Consider the following 18896-nt stretch of genomic DNA (forward strand, 5'->3'; position numbering starts at 1 on the left):
TATTATGTGTTCTTTTTCTTTCTTGCTATATATAAACATGTAAATGTAATTATTGATAAATGTCACTCTCTCTTGAAATCACATTTTTATATTTGACATATTTGTGAGAAAACTATCGATCTAATAAGAAATGTGATTAATGTGAAAATAATTAAAGCTGTAAGAAAACTACATCTGGCGAGGATTTGTCCATCAAGTCTTATTGATCAATCGAAAGATATATTTATAACCTCATTTTAACATCTAGAAAATACGTATGCTTTCAGTTTTGCAAAACAAAGAACACATATTTTGACACATCGGGACACTCGTTGCATATTAGAATAAAACAAATTCTTTTCAACAAATTTTTATTTGACTGATTTATATCTAATAATATAATACTCGTAAATATATATCACGCCACTTTTAATATCTATTTTCTTACGTCATTTAATATCCGTTTAATTAATTCGTTTGTTTTTCGATAAAAAAATGATTTGTTTATCAAATATCGATATTTGGATGAAGTAATGTATATAATTAATGTGTGTGCACACATACACATGCTTGCAGCAGGTTTATTTTATCATGTGTGTGTGTGTGTGTGTATATATATATATATATGTTCTGTCTTCTATATATTATATATATATATATATATATATATATATATATATATATATCTTATTTTTAAATTAGGCTACAAGTATTTTATTTACATGTTAATATACGCATGTTTTATCTTACAATTATTAAAATTACTGTGCACACTTGAAAGATAATTAAAAAAAAAACATGAAAATGACACGTGCATATATATATATATATATATATATATTGAATTGTCAAAATAAAAAATATATAAATATTGCCTATTAAATTCATAAATTTATATTAAATATATATATATATATATAAATAATATAAAAATGTCAAAAATTTTAATTATTTTATACACGTATATCAGAATCTCAAGAATATGATGAAGTATTGATTATATCAACTTTTATTTATGTATGTATTCAGAGTCTTCAATATTGTCAAGCTGTCATCTTTGGGTTATGACACATACGATAATATCTGTCATTTGAATTCCGAAAAAAATGCATATTATTCGCACGTGAAAGAGAAGGAAACGTTCTCAAATAAAACATGCAAAAGGAAATAAAAACAAGATCGGCAAGAATAATATATTATTCGTGTTGACGTATCGTCTATATCGCGTTCGACATAGCATGACTTTCGCGAAATCATTATCATGAAAAAAAGAGTGATTCCTCCGACTCATGTTATCGATATCCGCGTAGAATCGACAAACGCGACTACACTCTGTCACCCTGTCGCAAGCGACTCAATCGCTCGGTAGATACGGTATAATTTTTCTCGAGAAAGATATGTCCTCGGCGGCCATCGGTGACTCGATGACGTTTGAATTTCGCGGCAGCATCCTTGCGTCGTATGCGGGAGACCCCGTGGCGCGTTGTTATGATCTATCATGGCGGAATGTAGTGTTGTGGCTGCTTGTGGTTGCCTATGTCAATTTTGAAGTGATACAAGCTCAGGGGGAAACGGGGTAGGAACGGCGGGATGCGAGCCGACGACGACTACGTCACGGGTATTCGCGCGAGATAAATCGTGTTCCTATGAGCAGCCGCATCGCGGAAGTAGCCTCCATTTCTCGGACTCTCTACGTTCGTCGTCGCCGCCGCCGCGGGAAGAATCGTACACAGCAACCAGAATCGTGCACGTCGACTATCATCGGAGCACCGTCCTTTCGGATAGAGTCGCGAGTAAGTCCACGAGGAGCCGTTCGAGAAGCGTCTCGTATCGTACGCCGGTGCGTCCTCGAGTACGTCGCGATCGCGACACGTGAGAGTGCGAGCGAGTATACGTCGTCGCGCGGACGTTTCCCGCGCGCACTCGTCCCTCTCGGGGAATTTTCTCTTAGCGGGCGCACCAGGAGCATCGGGGAGCGGGCCAGGTTGCGTCCGGAGAATTGTACGTCTCTCGTGCACGCTCCTCCACGTCGCGGTAGATCCATTCGACGAGCTGGAAAGGCTGGGGAAGTGCGGAACGACCATTGCTCATCGTCCTATACTCCAAGTCTGAAAAAAAAACTAATTAACGCATTTCCTCGACCGATCGGAGCCCCGGACTGGTGTATGAAATCTTGCCGGTTCTCCTTATCCGTCACGCCAGATTCCTGGACTGGAACTTCCTAGTCTCGCATAGCGTACGCGTGTCTTTCGACAAAGGCATTCATATACTGCTACCAAGTACATTTTGTTTATACCGTACTATACAATATGATGCAATAACAAGAAACCTTGATGGGATGTACAAGGGCATGTGGAAATTTGACATATCTCGGTTTTTGTCAGTTCATTGATACCTTATAATATCTGAAGATTTTTTCCATAGAGCGATAATTGTCTGCGATAGCCAAACATTGAGCTAATTATTTGGAAAGGCATGCGGAATAGTTGGTGATATTAAGGGAGAGAGTGCACTAATTAGTTTTACAATATGACGGATACACGTAGGAGAGTGAAATTGTATGCTCTTAACGCAGATAGACAGTGGGATGATCGCGGTACAGGTCATGTTTCCTCCTCCTATGTAGATAGATTAAAGGGGATTTCTCTTTTGGTTAGAGCGGAAAGCGATGGCTCTGTCTTGCTGGAGAGTAGAATACAACCTGATACAGCATATCAGAAACAACAGGTAATAACCAGTTGGAGAATATTATTGATTTATTTTTGTTACCACTATTTTTGTTAGAAAGATCTTTACAATTCTCTACATATTTTTACCTTTGTCACATTCGATGATTATACGTGCTACATTATTATCGTATGTAGCTAATTCTATGCCATGTAGCAAAGTTCTATGATTTAGTTAATAATATAAAAATATGAACATGAATAATGAAATACACAAAACAATGTCAGAAAAATAACAGTGATGTATTTCTTTAAAAAAATAACATATTTCTTTAATATTTTAATATAATAAAATAATTTAAAAAATCGATTTTTAGCATTGTTTACTTGTAATAAAATATTTAGTATTTTTATGTTGTAAACAATTTTTATTATAAATATTAATGTATTAAATACATAATTTATGTAACATATTAGAAGAGTGATGAAAGGAGGATTAGTATGCATATAAATATCTACAAGTAAATTGTTGTATGATTTTAGGACACGTTAATAGTATGGTCTGAAGGAGATAATTTCGACTTAGCCCTAAGTTTTCAAGAAAAGGCTGGCTGTGACGAAATATGGGAAAAGATATGTCAAGTTCAGGGCAAGGATCCATCTGTAGAAATTACACAAGACATTGTAGAAGAATCCGAAGATGAACGGTTTGATGATATGTCAGATGCAGCACCACCCATCGAATTACCTCCGTGTGAACTTAGTCGATTGGAAGATATTAATGAGCTCATAGAAAATTGTTTAACATCTCCGATGAGAAAAGAAAAATTAGCAGTGGCATTAGAATCTGAAGGTTATATTAAGAAATTGCTAAATCTTTTTCGTACTTGCGAAGATTTGGAGAACATTGAGGGATTGCATCATCTTTATGATATATTCAAAAATATTTTCCTACTCAATAAGAATGCATTGTTTGAAGTTATGTTCAGCGATGATACGATTTTTGATGTTGTTGGATGTTTGGAATACGAGCCAACGTTATCTCAGCCAAAGAGGCATAGAGAATACCTGCGACAGTTAGCCAGATTTAAACAAGCAATTCCTATTACAAATACCGAACTGTTAGCTAAGATCCATCAAACGTACAGAGTTCAATACATTCAAGATGTAGTGCTGCCAACCCCGAGTGTATTCGAAGATAACATGTTGAGTACGTTGAGTAGTTTTATATTCTTCAATAAAGTTGAAATAGTGACTTTGATACAGGATGATGAGAAATTTCTTACTGAACTTTTTCGTCAGTTAACGGACGAAGCGACTTTAGATAGCAAGAGACGCGATTTGGTTCTTTTTTTAAAAGAATTTTGCAATTTTTCGCAAAATCTTCAGCCACAAGGAAAAGAAACGTTTTATAAAACATTAACAGCACTTGGTATACTTCCCGCTTTAGAAATCACTTTGGCGATGAATGATGCGCAGACAAAAACGGCCAGTATAGATATATTGACTTATATCGTGGAATATTCTCCAAGTGTTGTACGAGATTATACATTACAACAGATAAGTAACATAGAACAGGACCAAATGTTAGTGAACGTAATAGTTGCTCAACTTGTCGGAGATAGCGATCCTGAGTTGGGCGGTGCAGTCCAGTTGGCTGGTGTGCTACGTTTACTTCTGGATCCGGAGAACATGTTGGCTTCTGTTAACAAATCAGAAAAGACTGATTTCTTAAATTACTTTTACAAGAATAGTATTGGTACTCTAATAGCGCCTCTCCTAGCAAACACAATCGGAGAACGACCTGCGAGAGAGGATTATAGAACAGTACAACTTTTGGGATTGATCTTAGAACTGTTATCATTCTGTGTGGAACATCACACATACCATATTAAGAACTGCATATTGAACAAAGATTTACTTAGAAGAATATTGGTTTTAATGAAGTCAACACACACATTTTTAGTACTATGTGCATTAAGGTTTATGAGGAAGATTATAGCTCTAAAGGACGAGTTTTATAATAGATATATAATTAAGGGTAATTTATTTGCCCCTGTATTCGATGCATTTGTAAGAAACAATGGTAGATATAATCTTCTGGACTCTGCTATATTGGAAATGTTTGAGTTTATCAAATTGGTAAGTGTGATAGTGTTTATAATTGATAAAGAATACAGAATTGAAATAAAATTTCCATTATTTTTATTTATGCGTTTTTTTATTTGTAATGTTTTAGGAGGATATCAAGTCACTATGTTCACATGTCGTTGAAAACTTCTCAAAGGAACTGGAAGCAATTGATTATGTACAAACATTTAAGGCATTGAAGTTAAGGTACGAACAACATCAAGACAAATTGAAAGATCGTGATAGAGCCACAATTGACAGGTATATACATTTTTTTATATTTTTATTGTAACAAAAATAGGATGGAAAATAATTATATAGAATATGTTACATGTGAAAGACAGAGTAAGCTTATCAAAATATAGAAATTGTCCCACAATAATTATTTCTAAATATCAACGAATGTATTATAATAATTGTTGTTATGTGCATAGTGTTCCATCAATTTTGCGGAATAGTCGCTATCGAAGAGATCAGAGGCAGCTAGATGAGGAGGAAGAACTATGGTTTAACGAAGAAGAGGAGTATGATGAGGGTGAGGCGGTGGTACCCGCGATAGCAGAAGATGTTGTACCTGCGGTTTCTGCTAAGAAACAATCGTCATCTTCAAATTTTGCACTTAATTCCGCTCTTGCAGATTCAAAGAGTCATCAGCAGCAACAGCAACAGCAGTCTGTATTAAACAACAATACTTCTAATAATAACATTACCTCGCAACAACCGCAAATCAATAATAGTTCGTCAACAACGAATGAATCGCCAATTGCTTCGGACATAAATCCTACTCCGGCTATCGGGACTGTGGAAAAAACAGGAACTGCATTATTTAAAAAGGTAAATCTTTTAGAAAAGATTGATATATATATATATATATATATATATATATATATAAAATATAGTAGTAAAATACACAAAAGTAGTGGTAAATATACTTTTTAATACACATAAGATAATTGATACTCAAATCTACATATTGACATAAATAATTAAATTATTTTATAAATGGTAATTTATATACAGACAAATCTCTACAAGTAATCTATACATTTTAAATCTATAGATATGAAATTAAGGTTCAGCAATTTAATTTTCAGGGATTGGTTGATTATGAAGGAGATTCAGATGAGGACGAGGACGATTCGGAGTCAAGTCCCTCCCCAAAACGACAACGATTGTCATAGTAGGCAAACTTGAAAAGAACAAGACATTTGTGATTTTTAATTGCTATTATCATTTCACGACCCTCCTACATGTAAAAACAAATCTATCCCCTCATTTTTGAAAACACAGATTGAGCTCTTGGTAAGGAATGGACACAACAATAAGTGCTTTTAAAAGAGATGTGTGGTGGGCACTCATTCATAACTCTGTCTGTGTTGACTTGTGTATAGTATGCAAAACATAAATAGGGTCTGAATGAAAAGTGAGTAAATTATATCGGTCAAATGTCAGTAAAACAAAGAAAGAATGAACTTTCTTTAATGGAACGAGCAGTGGTTAGTATTGTGGCATAATATGATGTAGCACGATGTACTATATAATGCGTAAAGAAAAGTTACAGATATTAAACGAATCATAGTCCATTCCATTTGTTTGGAAACACCTTGTGTGCACTAGGGAAAATAATCTCATGGATAATTATGAATAAAGTAAGAAAATTTGGCTACAAATAGTCAAATTTAACTGACTTATAGATATAGGAGTTCTAAGCATATGCTTAGATTCTCAGTAATACTGCAATGTCATAGTTAAACTATGATTACAGTAATTACAATTATCTGGTAAGTCTGTTAAAAAGGAACTTACAATGTGTATTGTAAGATCAGATTCGAAGGAGACAAAGAGTACATAATGTACCGCACAAGAACAACCGAGCGCTTTGTTTTGCCATTTGTACGTTTCTTATCGCCTATTGTGCGATAGAGAGACCTATGCTTTGAGGGGATCAGGCACTATGAAACTTTATCCAGTTCGACAGAAATAGTATTTAGTTTGTATATATATGTATATTTGTAATGATTGTAAAACACAATCACACTTGGATTAAACAGAAACACACATAATTTCTTTAAGAAATCAGTTCCCTTTAAAATACTTTCAATAAGCTTTTCGGTTGTCAATGTAAGTAGTAGTAACTGTATAATAAATATTTGATTTATGTATATTTACCAGTCTGCACTTCATGCCCAATGTTAATCCTTGATGTATAAAGAATAATCGAAATGTGTATCATGTAATTCTTGAACATTAGGTTTCTCAAGCATATTCGTATAAATTATTTTATCTACATGGGCAAAATGAAGCCAAAAAATTACGCAGAAAAGCTCTTTATATAAAACCACTATTTGTTATATAAATTTACGCATAATTTAGTTTTGTTAAATTATAAACATGTTTATAATGCAATACTTTATACATTGAATAAAAAGAAAACGCCAGAAAATGCAATATAAAATTCTAATTTGTGCTTGCTATTGAAGATTTGACGTAAAAGATTTATTTTATAGAAATATAATATTTTTAAACTAAATATATATAATTGCTTTGAATATAAATATTATATATAATATTTATACATATAATTATATACATTATATATAATTATGTAATAATATATATAATTATTATAATATAAAATTAAATAATAATGTATTATATATAATATATATTATATATAATGTGTATATATATGTATATATGAATCAGCTCCAGAAAAAAATGTCTTTAACTGTTACAACCGATAAAGCTGACAATGAAAATAAAGTTTTTAGCATTTACCATTATATAATTCCTGTAGCATGCGTTAAAAACATTTTTTCATTGTTTTTTATTTAGTTAATTTTATACAGAGTGTTAAAAGCTAATGTACAAATTTTTCAACAATATGCCTAATATCCAGAAAAATTTCTAAGACTGCTTTAGAACTATAAGTACATATGCTTGAAATATCGCAATGAAAGGATACATACATGTACACATATACATATATATTGACTTATGATACTGTGAAAGATATTTAGGAAAGTTAATTCACATCACGAAATGAACAAATTGTGAATATCTGAATAGGCAAATTCGCTGGAGCTGAGTGATATATGTACATAAACTGTTGTGCAACATGGACTGACAAAAACTGAAATGTAACAAAGGCTAATATTAATTAGTTAAGTAAGATGATGCGCGCTGAGTAATGTTGTTCTTTATGTGTGTTTTACATATATCCACAATTTATTATTCGATAAAATTATAAAAATATATTATGCCTAGAATGTGTGACATTTTGGGTGCAAAGAATGTAAGTAAAAAAAAAAAATAAAAGTAAATTAATATCTAAGTGATACTAGAGAATAAAAATACGATCTCGTGCTATTTCAATCGATAAATTTGATACATACATTTACGGAGTGTTTTGGGCTATATTCATCTATTTTATCATCATTATTATATATTTTGTTTGTCCACAAACTGGCATTTTTTTCATTTTCAATTTTTATATTAATTTTGACATAAATTATATTTTAAATTTTGAAAAGAAATATAAGCTAAATACATTTATCTATTAAATATATTTAGCTACTATTATAAATTTTAACCATTAAATTTACAAAGAGATTAGAGAGAATCGTTTTACTCTCATGTTTATTCATTATGGAAATTTTGTGTCTTGTATTAAATATAATGTTTGATTATATCTACGTAACTTTAAATCTGCAAATAGAATATATAGTCTAAAACATTCTGCTTCAAAATCATTTGCCGAGATCGTAAGCATACATTTTTTCAACCGTCACATCAATGTAATATTAAAAGAAGAAGACAAACAAGCACACATTGTACAATATCACGTGCTAATAATAATATGCGTTTTAATTATGTAATGATCGATTAAAAAGCTTTTTCTTTGAGAATATATATATATATATATATGTATACAAACATTACATGTACACAAGACACAGGCATATATATATATATATATATATATATATATATATATATATATATATATATATTTATTATGCACAGAAAAAGAGACTTTTTTATATGAAAAGCTATTCGTGAATTTTTGTGAATTAAGAGCAAGCATAAAAGATATACAATCCTGTGTGTATTATAATAATAAGTGAATGAATTGTAATTGAAAAATGATATTTTGCATTTTATTCTGCTGAAGAATGAAAGATTAATCAGACTAACAAAGAAATAATATTTAAATGCAGGATTCATAGCACAAAGCAAGCAACTATTATCGAAAAAATTGCTTAATTCTTATATATATATATATATATATATATATATATTATATATATATATATATATATATATATTATATATATATATATATATATATATATATATATATATATTATATATGAGTTCTTTGCCCATTATTAATTAATAAATAATTTATTTCTAAGTTTTGTATTGAACTGTTAAAGAATTAAGATCGGTGTCTAAAGTGTGATGTAAAAAAAAAAGAATTACATTTTAATTTAAATTTATATTAAATTATATTTAATTACATATTTATATTAAAGTCTCATATTAAACATCCATGACATTTCGACAGATACATATATTATATGAGTAGAAATTTTATATGATAGAAGAATTTATTTTCTCTTCTTTCCATTATATTCTGTATAAAAATATACATTAGTAATTAATTAAATATGATACTGATAAAATACTTATGAAAAAAATTAGATATTTAACATAGCGTACTTATAATGCTGGTATTATGCTATGAATCCATCTCATTTATTAGAAAGTAGACTGCAAAGAGAAGTGAGAATGATAAATGTATGTTATACAAATACAGTGTGTTGTAGAGGTGCGAAGAGTATTTAATTAAATAAAATCTAAAATTAGATGAATATATACTTGTCAATGATCGAAGTTTTAACCTATCTTAATATTTACTTTGAATTTTTGTTGAATATGAATGTAAATATATATTCATTAATTAATGTGATTTAATCTAATTAATATGTAAAATAATTGTAAATATTTCTAAATATCATTTTATATCTTTTATATCAATTTATTCTTTTTTATACGAATTTTTATGAACGTACAATTTAAACTCTCATATTGAACATTTTGCAATATTTAAACAAACTTATATTCTTATACAAACATGTATATTCTTTTATTATATAAGAATGTCACATTAAGCAATTTTTTTTTTAAATTGTAATATATTTCTTTTTTATTATAATTTTGTTAATTATCTTTAATTAGATATAAAATACAATATATAAAGGCGGATGTATATTCGCATTCACCTTTTGTTTTCTTTTATGAGAAATATTAATATAAAGAAAGATATTTTCTTAAAACAATAATAATAGATACATAATAAATAATAATAATATCTTACAATTTTGCGTACATTATATATGCGTTTCCAAAAAAATTCTAAATCACATATCATATTCGATAACATATTTTTCAATTGCGTAAACTACTTTGCCGCAAAATATAATTAATTTTACTCTTTTTATGTGAAGCACTTTACTGGAATTGAGAGTTTAAGATGTATATATATGTATGTCTATAAAATTATCGTAAATAAGCAATATCACGCAGAAAAAAGTAACTTTTTCTTTACTTATGCACAACTTCAGCTTTTAGTCGTTCTGCGAGAGCCTTTCGTACTTGAAGTATTGAGGGATCTAAAGCTTGTGCTGCTTCTAGTTCCTGCTGTCCTTTCAAAGTCGCTTCGGCAACTACTCTAGCCGAGCTCGGCCGAGTTTTATTCATTTCTAATTGCTGACTTCTGGCTTCCTTTTTTAAAGCTACAAGTTTATCTCGTCTAGCTTTCAAATAGTCTTGCCTCTTTTTAATATCTTCCGCATTTATCTGCATAATAACATATATGTTTATTATTGCATACATTAGTGTTTTAGATCTCTACTTATTTGTTATAGGAACTTGCATATTATGTTTTATCAAAAATTAAGTACTATGTGTGTATTAATATAGTTATAAATTAAAATAAATAAAAAATAATTGCCTCATCTTCGTCGGATTTCTTTTTTGAAATCGGTATTGGTTTTAAGGGCTCGTTCTTCCCAAGTTGATGAAATTTCTCTGACGGTTCTTTCTCAGTGGACGCTGTGGCACGTTCAGTCTCTTCCATAGATTCGTCATCCGAAGTATTCTTGGATGACTTTCTTAATGCTTCTTCCAATAACGCCCTTTCATTGTGATATTCAGCCGCCAAACGTTCGTGTTCGGCAATCAATGTTTTTTCGGGCGATATACTTGCTTCTTCTTCATTCTGATGCTCCAAAACATGTTTACTGTGCACAGATGCATAAGATATAATGATTTAAATGTCTTCGACATGAAAATATGCATGCAAGATCGTTTGTTAAATTTTTATTTTTAAACAGTTTGAATTAAACAGCCTAGACAGCACCAAATCCAAAATCGGCGCATAAGATATCTTTAAAATATGTTTAAGATGTCTTTCGGATATCATATCATAAGATTTCTTAAAGCTGTCTTAACGATTTCTTAATGATATCTTATGCGCCAATTTTGGGCTTGGTGCTATCTGGGAGTTTGATTAAACAGTTTAATTAAAAATAATATAATCTATTGGCTTGTGTGTGTGTATATTATTAATATATATAAAATACGGCATACGTTATCAAGTCCTCCATGACCAATTCGTCGTCGATGAAACCATCTTCGTACATAAGAGAGGCAGGTGTGAGACCATATCTTTGCTCGATCATATTTAACGCTTGCAGTTGAAGTTCCAAGTTTTTCTGTATCATCATTCTTTTGAATATCTCGTATTCATTCGCCGCCCATATTTGTTCAAACAAGTTCTATAAAACATGCTATGATGAAACCATATATATTATAAATTTAAAGAAGAGAAATAAAACAAGAGATTTTTTTAATATAAAGCACAGTTGTGTGTAATGTATTACTTATGTATATTATATACTATTATTTACACTTAAGATCTTTATCTATTTTTGTAATTTTTTTTATCAAAAATGCACAAAACTTTTTAAAATTTTGTGAAATAAATACGCAAAAATAAAACACATTATTATATAAATAAGAATATATAATAATCGTACTTGTTGAAATTGTATTGGAATCTTTGTGTCTCTATTAACAGTGCACGCGTATTCAAATTGTTCCGGTGAGATACTCATATCTTCCATAAAACAACCCAGCAGCAAATCGACTAAATTTTTATATTCTTGATATATTTTCCGATACTCTTCGCAATCTTCGGTGTTCGCTTCGAAAACTATAACACATATCAGATAGCGATATAATTATTATAACATCGTGTTTTTTATAAATATTCAGCTGAAAAAGTTTCATATAGTTTTACAAAAGATTACTTTTCCGCGCGCATGCGTATATGTATTAATATACATGTACATACGTGTATTGCAGAGATAATTATATAATAATAATATATTTCAGATGTGAAAAGTATATTATAGATAATTTAAAATATATGTGCGTATCTTTTAAATGCGCAAACAAATTGTATTTAACAGAATATGCGTTTGCTTGTTTTACACATCGAAAAGGGCCTCATAATGCGAAATAATTAATATATATATTAATAAAACGAATAAAGGTCCAAAATTGGTGCATAAGACATATCATTACGAAATCTTTAACCATCTGTAAGAAATCTTATGATATTTCAAAAAGATATCTTATAAAAGCATCTTAAAGATCTCTTATCCACCAATTTTGGACATGGTGCTATCTGGGAAGCGACATTAATATTTTAATTAATTAAATTTCGAAAATTTTCAGCAGAAAAAATTCAAAGTTTTATTTGGAAAAAAGCGAAGATGCTTTCAACAACTGCGCATATTAATATATATATTTATATATATACAAACCGAGGGATTTTTCCTCGATGAAAGTCAGTAAAGGCGACGACCAAATTGGGCCCTGTAGAAATCCAATCAAGGAATCGAACACCCAAGCACTGTCATCTTTGTCATTCATTTTTGCCTAAATTGTCTTTGACGTTCGAACGACGACGATGAGAATTGATACACCTTGTGTCCCTTTCAAGTCGTGTTCGTCCGACAGTATGACTTCTTTTACCTTTTAGTAGTCATAGTTACGAAGGACAAAACATGAGACATTAAATCACATCGGAATAGACTTGCGCCGATATCATTCTTCCGGATCGATGCAGTACGTTTACTCGCGTCTTCAGTTTAGATTACGATATGAATATAGCGATAGATGATACCTGCAATATGCATACAGTGTCATATATTGGCAATTATAAAATATAGAACGTTCGAAAATAAGCAAACTTATCTATTAAACATTGTAAACATTTTATCATTCATATTATGTATATATATTCAATATCAATATGCAAGATTTATTTATATCGAAGCGCGATTGTGTAATTCAAGATAAAATGATCTATACATATAAAATATTTGTAATTTAATTTCATCAAATCGTGATAAAAGATTTTATCGAAAAGAATTATTTAAATTATATTATAATTTATTAAATAATAAAAAAACTTATATATATACGCTCTCGCAGTTTCTACAATACAAAAATAAATATATATGATATAAATATATTCTTCCGCTTGAGATATAAATGTAAAATATAAAAACTGTAAAAAAAGTAAAATTTTCTCGCAAATTTACAATAATGTAAAATACAAGTATATTCGAATTCGCGGCCATAGACATATTTATTCAGCAAATTTAGAATTTGAAATATAACAATGTAGAAATCTCGTAAGGAATATCTAACCTGATAGGAATCGAGCTCTAAAAAGCCACATACAATCTCGTAAATACTACAAAACGTTTCCTCGCTTCATAAAAATTCGATTTCTCTGCCGGAAAATTCAGGACGGCGACGCGCCGTCCCGGAGCGCTAGGGAATTTCTGTCCTGACAGTCTGACAGCTGACAGCCGTGGCGCGGCGCGGAGGGGGGGGAGAGAGGTACCGGGCGCGCCGGCAGAGCGAGCGCAGCGCCCTCGCGGCGCGCGCAAACCGCGGATTGTCAGCGTCCGCCTTGGCGGCGGCAGCAGAGTCAACATCCGGCGACGCAGAGATGCGCACGTTTCGGCGCTCGGGAGAAGGACGCCGCGATCGTGATTTCGGAACATGAGAGCGAGATGAATGTTCGTGACACGAGGAGCTGAGAGCCTTGCGAGGAGCGTTCGGGACAAAACACTCCGCGAGGGCGATTCAAAAATCCTCCTGCCCGCGTCCCTTTCCTTCCGGCCGTCATCATCATCATCATCATCATCATCGTCGTCGTGTTGTCGTCGATCAGCCGGACGGTCGCGCCGGTGCGCCGAGCGCTGCGCGTTCCTCGCGAGTGTTGCTGCCTCTCGCCGTCGTTGACATCGAGGGAGAGAGTCGCTGCTGCACAGCTAGTCCCGTTGGAGGGCGAGTTTCGCGCGAGGGCGACTCCGGAGGAAACGAGGATAATAAAAAGAAGCCGCCTACGATCCGCCCGGCGCGGCGGGATCCCCTGGCTGACGTCGCGCCGAGGGAAGGAGTCTTCGGGATTCATCCGAAACAGCGGGCCGGTCCTTCCCCGCCTTCCTCCACTCTCCTCCGCCTCCCTCCACCGACGACCCGGCGAAGCTGAGCTTGTCGCGCGAGACGACAGCAAACACGGCGCGGACACATCGGGCACGAGGTACATCGCAGCCTCCTCTCTCGCTGCCGAATTAGAAGAGAGAGAGAGAGAGAAAGAGGGAGAGATAAAGGTGTTCTGAAAGGGAGGGAGAGACTCGTAGACGTCGAACGTACGTCGTCCCCGAGCTCTTCTCGACGCTTGTGTCGAGCCGGAATCTCGTCTTTCCCGTGAAGAGGGAGAGAGAGAGAACGAACGCGGTATTCGATCTGAAAGAGAGAGAGGGAGGGAGAGAGAGAGAGAGAGAGGACAAATTCGCGTGCTCGCCCGCATCGGAGAGAAATCAATTTTGGGCTCGTTGAACCCCGGCTAGCGCGCTAGGAGATAACAAACGGGATGATCCTGAGGAATATTTTTCTTTTCCGATCTCTCTACTTCTCTCGTCCGAACGGGGAGCTTTTCGCGAACTCCCAAGACGACGCGATGCCTCTCCTTCGACCGGGCTCTTCGCGTTTTTTTATGTTCCACGACGCCGTTTAAAAATATATACAACGCGTATAAATCTTTGTGTAACGAGAGAGATATTGATCTGCGATCAAACGCGAATGTTTATGTTTTTGCTGGATAAAGAGAGTGTGAAAGGGGGCGAGATCGTGTTTGTCGATTGAAATTCTTTGTTTTACGATACTACCTTGTCAGGCACACATCAGCGAAACATTAGCGCGAGATAATCGTTTTTCCCTCGGCTCTTTATCTGATTACATAGTGCATTTATTAATGTTTTATGCCGCATTTTTCAAAGTTGTTAACCATGATTTCAATTTCACCTGCAAAACAATGAGATTATTCATCTGCCCACTCTGTTTATTTATTTGTACATGTGATGCAGATTTACATGAGATGTTACATGCATTTTATTAATATAATTTTATTTACTGCTTTTTTTCTTTCGTTTTAAGCATCATAGAGACATTAATTGTCAAAATGCATAATTAATTCTTTTATAAAAATATCTTATAAAGTACAACTAAAAAGAGAAATTATATACATATTTAATGTATCTCTATTGTTATGCTTGGTAGTTATTTTGGGATTTATGATGTATGTTTGTCCTCTCACTTCATATCATTAAATTAATTAAGCAGAGTTTTATGTATACATGATAATTTACATATATTTTTCTTTTTTGCTATAGAATCATGTCGTCAGGAGCAGGGTCCAGTGGAACTGGACGAGGACGTGGTTCCTCCTTGGCAGACAATAAACCAGAAAGTAAAGAAGCTAAGCCAAATCCAAAGATGTCGAAAGCTTTAGGAACTTCCGCTAAAAGGTGCAACATATTTTTGTCTCGCACAATGTAGTAGTTACATTGTTAATATTATAGTAATTGTTAGCTACTCTAAACATATTTAATATTTTTGTCAGGATACAAAAAGAATTGGCAGAAATCACGTTAGATCCACCTCCCAATTGCAGGTATTATTAACTGCTATTATTGTTAATTATGCGTAGCAAAATAAAAGTTTAAAATTACACTTAAAATATTTCTACTTTATAAGAATAATATATAGTGAAATAATTAAAATAAATTTTATTTTACAGTGCAGGGCCAAAAGGAGATAATTTATATGAGTGGGTCTCTACCATATTAGGTCCTCCAGGTTCCGTTTATGAGGGTGGTGTCTTCTTTCTTGATATACATTTCTCACCAGAATATCCCTTTAAACCTCCCAAGGTAAATTGTTTTATTAATTCTGCATTACATATGACACAAATGTTATATGTCACTTATATAAAATTGCATAATGAGCAATGAAAAGAAAATTAATAAAAGTTATAAATGTCATGTAAAATACTGATTTTTAACTTTTTAAATATTTACATATTACGTATGACAATAAAATTTACGGTTTTTAATTATTTTATTTATTCTAGTGTACACTATATAACACTGTACATGATTATATACATACTGTTATGAATAAAAATGTATTTTCCTTTAGGTTACATTCCGAACACGCATCTACCACTGCAATATCAATAGTCAAGGAGTTATCTGTTTGGATATATTAAAGGACAATTGGTCTCCTGCGCTGACAATTTCAAAGGTCTTACTGTCGATATGTTCCCTCTTAACAGACTGCAATCCAGGTGAGTATTGTAATAAATTATCTAATAAAATTCATTCACAAATTCAGTGTACGATGTATACATTACAAATAATGAATATATTTATAGTTTGTTTGTTTTCAAGATTATATTTTATATAAAGATATTGCGCGCGTATATTTTCCTTTATATATAATTATTATATAGGTCTTGTTTAATTTTATTTTACAGCTGATCCATTGGTGGGTAGTATAGCCACACAATACCTACAAAATAGAGAAGAACATGATCGCATAGCACGGCTTTGGACTAAGCGCTATGCCACATGAGCATGTTCTTAATTCATATTAAACTCCTATTAGTCTCATGCCAATCATGATTTATGATCGCTACTGCTCTCATACAACTTGTCTCATTTGTAGCCCATATACATCCTTATCTATGATCATGTTGGTCAGAAAACACAGTGAGCAAAAGGCCGTTTGAGATCAGCTCAAACATGATTGTGATGTGCTTTTATGTTGAGTATGTAATGTGCCTAAGATGAATGAATGTGCATGCAAGTGTGTTTAAACGATGTGTTAGGGCATAACGAGACAGGAGTTTTTCACTTAAAAGTTACAATGAGATAGTATTTAAATGGATTGTATTGTGTATCAACAATACTACCCACAATGCTGCTAATGTTTTTAGATTAGGAGATAACATGAACAATATTAATAATCTAAAGTGTAAGTAATTAAGCATATAGAGATAATATAAGATATCAATTAAAGGGCCATTTTTCCATAATTGAATTCATATTTTTATATTGATCTATTCAATTTAAATTATTGCGTTTATGCGTATGTCTTTTACCTAACTCAAACTATAAACTAGTAGCGTATATAATTTTGCCGTACAAACTATTACTGGCATATACAATTTTGTGTTCATAATGTTACAGCAATGTGCAACGTTCTGCATGAAGCAGACGCAAATGATGCTTATGCTATTAGATATAATTCGATTACATGGGCCCATCCGTAATAATGTAATTGTAAATAAATTTACTGTATACTTATATGCTGATATATTCAAAAAAAAGCTTGTAATTCTGACCTGAATTTATATTCTGTTTTCTATACATGTATATGATTGAAATTTTTGTTGGCGATTGCACCAATCACCCTCGTTTAGTAATTCTGAACGTTTTTTAATTAGCAATTTGTTATCATCTTTTAAAAATCATAATTATTTTTAATTATGTAGGTAGAGAAAGAGAGAAAATTTACACACGCGCGACTGGCGCTAACCGATGTTGGTGCAATTTGCGTGTTCTTTAGACATTTCGTATTGTTTAATTGTGTTTTAAAGAATACTTACATATCAATTTTGTTGCATATTCGGAACATCTAGAAGTCGGAGCATATTAAGTAGTTTCGTTGCCTCTATCTAAAATGTTAGATATATATATGAACTGAGTGTGTCTTAAATAATTTCTTATAATTTTTGATATTATATGAGAATTTCACAAAGTGATTAAAATCACTTTGTACATATCTACTCTAAAATATAAATAATTGCTAAAAAAATATTGGATAGTGAGTGTAATTATATAATGATGACGAAGCAAAGAGATGGGAGAAGAGAGTTTACTTGACAAGTACTAACATTGTACAGTTAATTATATAAAGTAAACACGCTTTGCATCCTTTTCGTCACGAAATTTTCGAGGAATGTAAATATCACGTGTGCGGAATATGCGATTTTCGCGTAAGTTCCTATATTAAAATTAAATATTCTTTGATTTTAATTTAATCTAAAATCCTCGGCAACTTTATATTTTATAAGCTAGAATATGTGTGTGCAGTTTCAATACTATATAAATTAAACTGGGATAAGTCAATCCTTCGGGTTTGTAAATATAGATCATTATATATAAAATAGTACATGTATGTATACATGCCCACACGTGCATTTGCGAAAAATTACTGAAATACTAACAAAACATATAATAGATCTCGTTATATCTAAATGTCATATATACATTAAACGTAGTCACATAAAACGAAAACACGCTATATCTGAATCTGATTTTAAAATTATAGAATATATTAAATTTTCTTGTAAAAAAAAAGTGAATATAGAAAGGAAAAACCGTCATTTATTTACGAGATTTCAATTATCTAAAAACGCCTTTATTCGCATGTATAAAAAAAGAACAAGTGTAAGAAAATCAGTCTTACATATATTGATAAATAATGATCTTTTAACTATAATGAACTATAACGAACGAAATACAATTTATTATACGCTGACTGAGTATAGTTATTATCTCACCTGCCCTTATTTTATTTCTTAAAAGTATAAAAGCTCCAATTCATTTTTATATAAATTTT

The 18896-nt window shown here is 32.1% G+C and overlaps 3 protein-coding genes across 7 annotated transcripts; 2 read left to right on the forward strand and 1 right to left on the reverse strand.

The window, feature by feature from the left end:
• Positions 1 to 1446: 1446 nt before the first annotated feature.
• On the forward strand, positions 1447 to 6939 carry flfl (serine/threonine-protein phosphatase 4 regulatory subunit 3 flfl). Of its 2 annotated transcripts, XM_029314919.2 has the most exons (6): positions 1447 to 2706; positions 3189 to 4787; positions 4885 to 5036; positions 5210 to 5310; positions 5413 to 5609; positions 5870 to 6939. In XM_029314919.2, the coding sequence occupies exons 1-6, from the start codon at positions 2509 to 2511 to the stop codon at positions 5954 to 5956; spliced, it is 2334 nt and encodes a 777-aa protein (XP_029170752.1). In that variant the 5' UTR covers positions 1447 to 2508; the 3' UTR covers positions 5957 to 6939. The 2 variants fall into 2 exon arrangements, with proteins under 2 accessions (XP_029170752.1, XP_029170751.1); XM_029314918.2 differs by having other exon boundaries at positions 5210 to 5609.
• LOC114940437 (cilia- and flagella-associated protein 36) lies at positions 6067 to 14474 on the reverse strand. Of its 2 annotated transcripts, XM_085480906.1 has the most exons (7): positions 13566 to 14474; positions 12674 to 13035; positions 11882 to 12057; positions 11433 to 11620; positions 10795 to 11083; positions 10437 to 10640; positions 6067 to 7014 (listed from the first exon to the last, which is right to left on the reverse strand). In XM_085480906.1, exons 2-7 carry the CDS (start codon positions 12780 to 12782, stop codon positions 6931 to 6933), a joined length of 1050 nt encoding a protein of 349 aa, XP_085337032.1. In that variant the 5' UTR covers positions 12783 to 13035; positions 13566 to 14474; the 3' UTR covers positions 6067 to 6930. The 2 variants fall into 2 exon arrangements, with proteins under 2 accessions (XP_085337032.1, XP_029170962.1); XM_029315129.2 differs by lacking the exon at positions 6067 to 7014 and having other exon boundaries at positions 10046 to 10640; positions 13566 to 14470.
• Ubc2 (ubiquitin conjugating enzyme 2) lies at positions 14410 to 18815 on the forward strand. 3 transcript variants are annotated; one of them, XM_029315131.2, is made up of 6 exons: positions 14410 to 14469; positions 15602 to 15736; positions 15832 to 15882; positions 16009 to 16141; positions 16410 to 16557; positions 16747 to 17621. In XM_029315131.2, the coding sequence occupies exons 2-6, from the start codon at positions 15606 to 15608 to the stop codon at positions 16842 to 16844; spliced, it is 561 nt and encodes a 186-aa protein (XP_029170964.1). In that variant the 5' UTR covers positions 14410 to 14469; positions 15602 to 15605; the 3' UTR covers positions 16845 to 17621. The 3 variants fall into 3 exon arrangements, with proteins under 3 accessions (XP_029170964.1, XP_085337033.1, XP_029170965.1); XM_085480907.1 differs by lacking the exon at positions 14410 to 14469 and adding an exon at positions 14494 to 14539 and having other exon boundaries at positions 16747 to 18815; XM_029315132.2 differs by lacking the exon at positions 14410 to 14469 and adding an exon at positions 14548 to 14666 and having other exon boundaries at positions 16747 to 18815.
• Positions 18816 to 18896: the final 81 nt, after the last annotated feature.

The sequence above is a fragment of the Nylanderia fulva genome, unplaced genomic scaffold (assembly GCF_048542155.1).
Source record: "Nylanderia fulva isolate GAGA-0341 unplaced genomic scaffold, ASM4854215v1 Scaffold16, whole genome shotgun sequence".
NCBI lineage: Eukaryota > Metazoa > Arthropoda > Insecta > Hymenoptera > Formicidae > Nylanderia > Nylanderia fulva.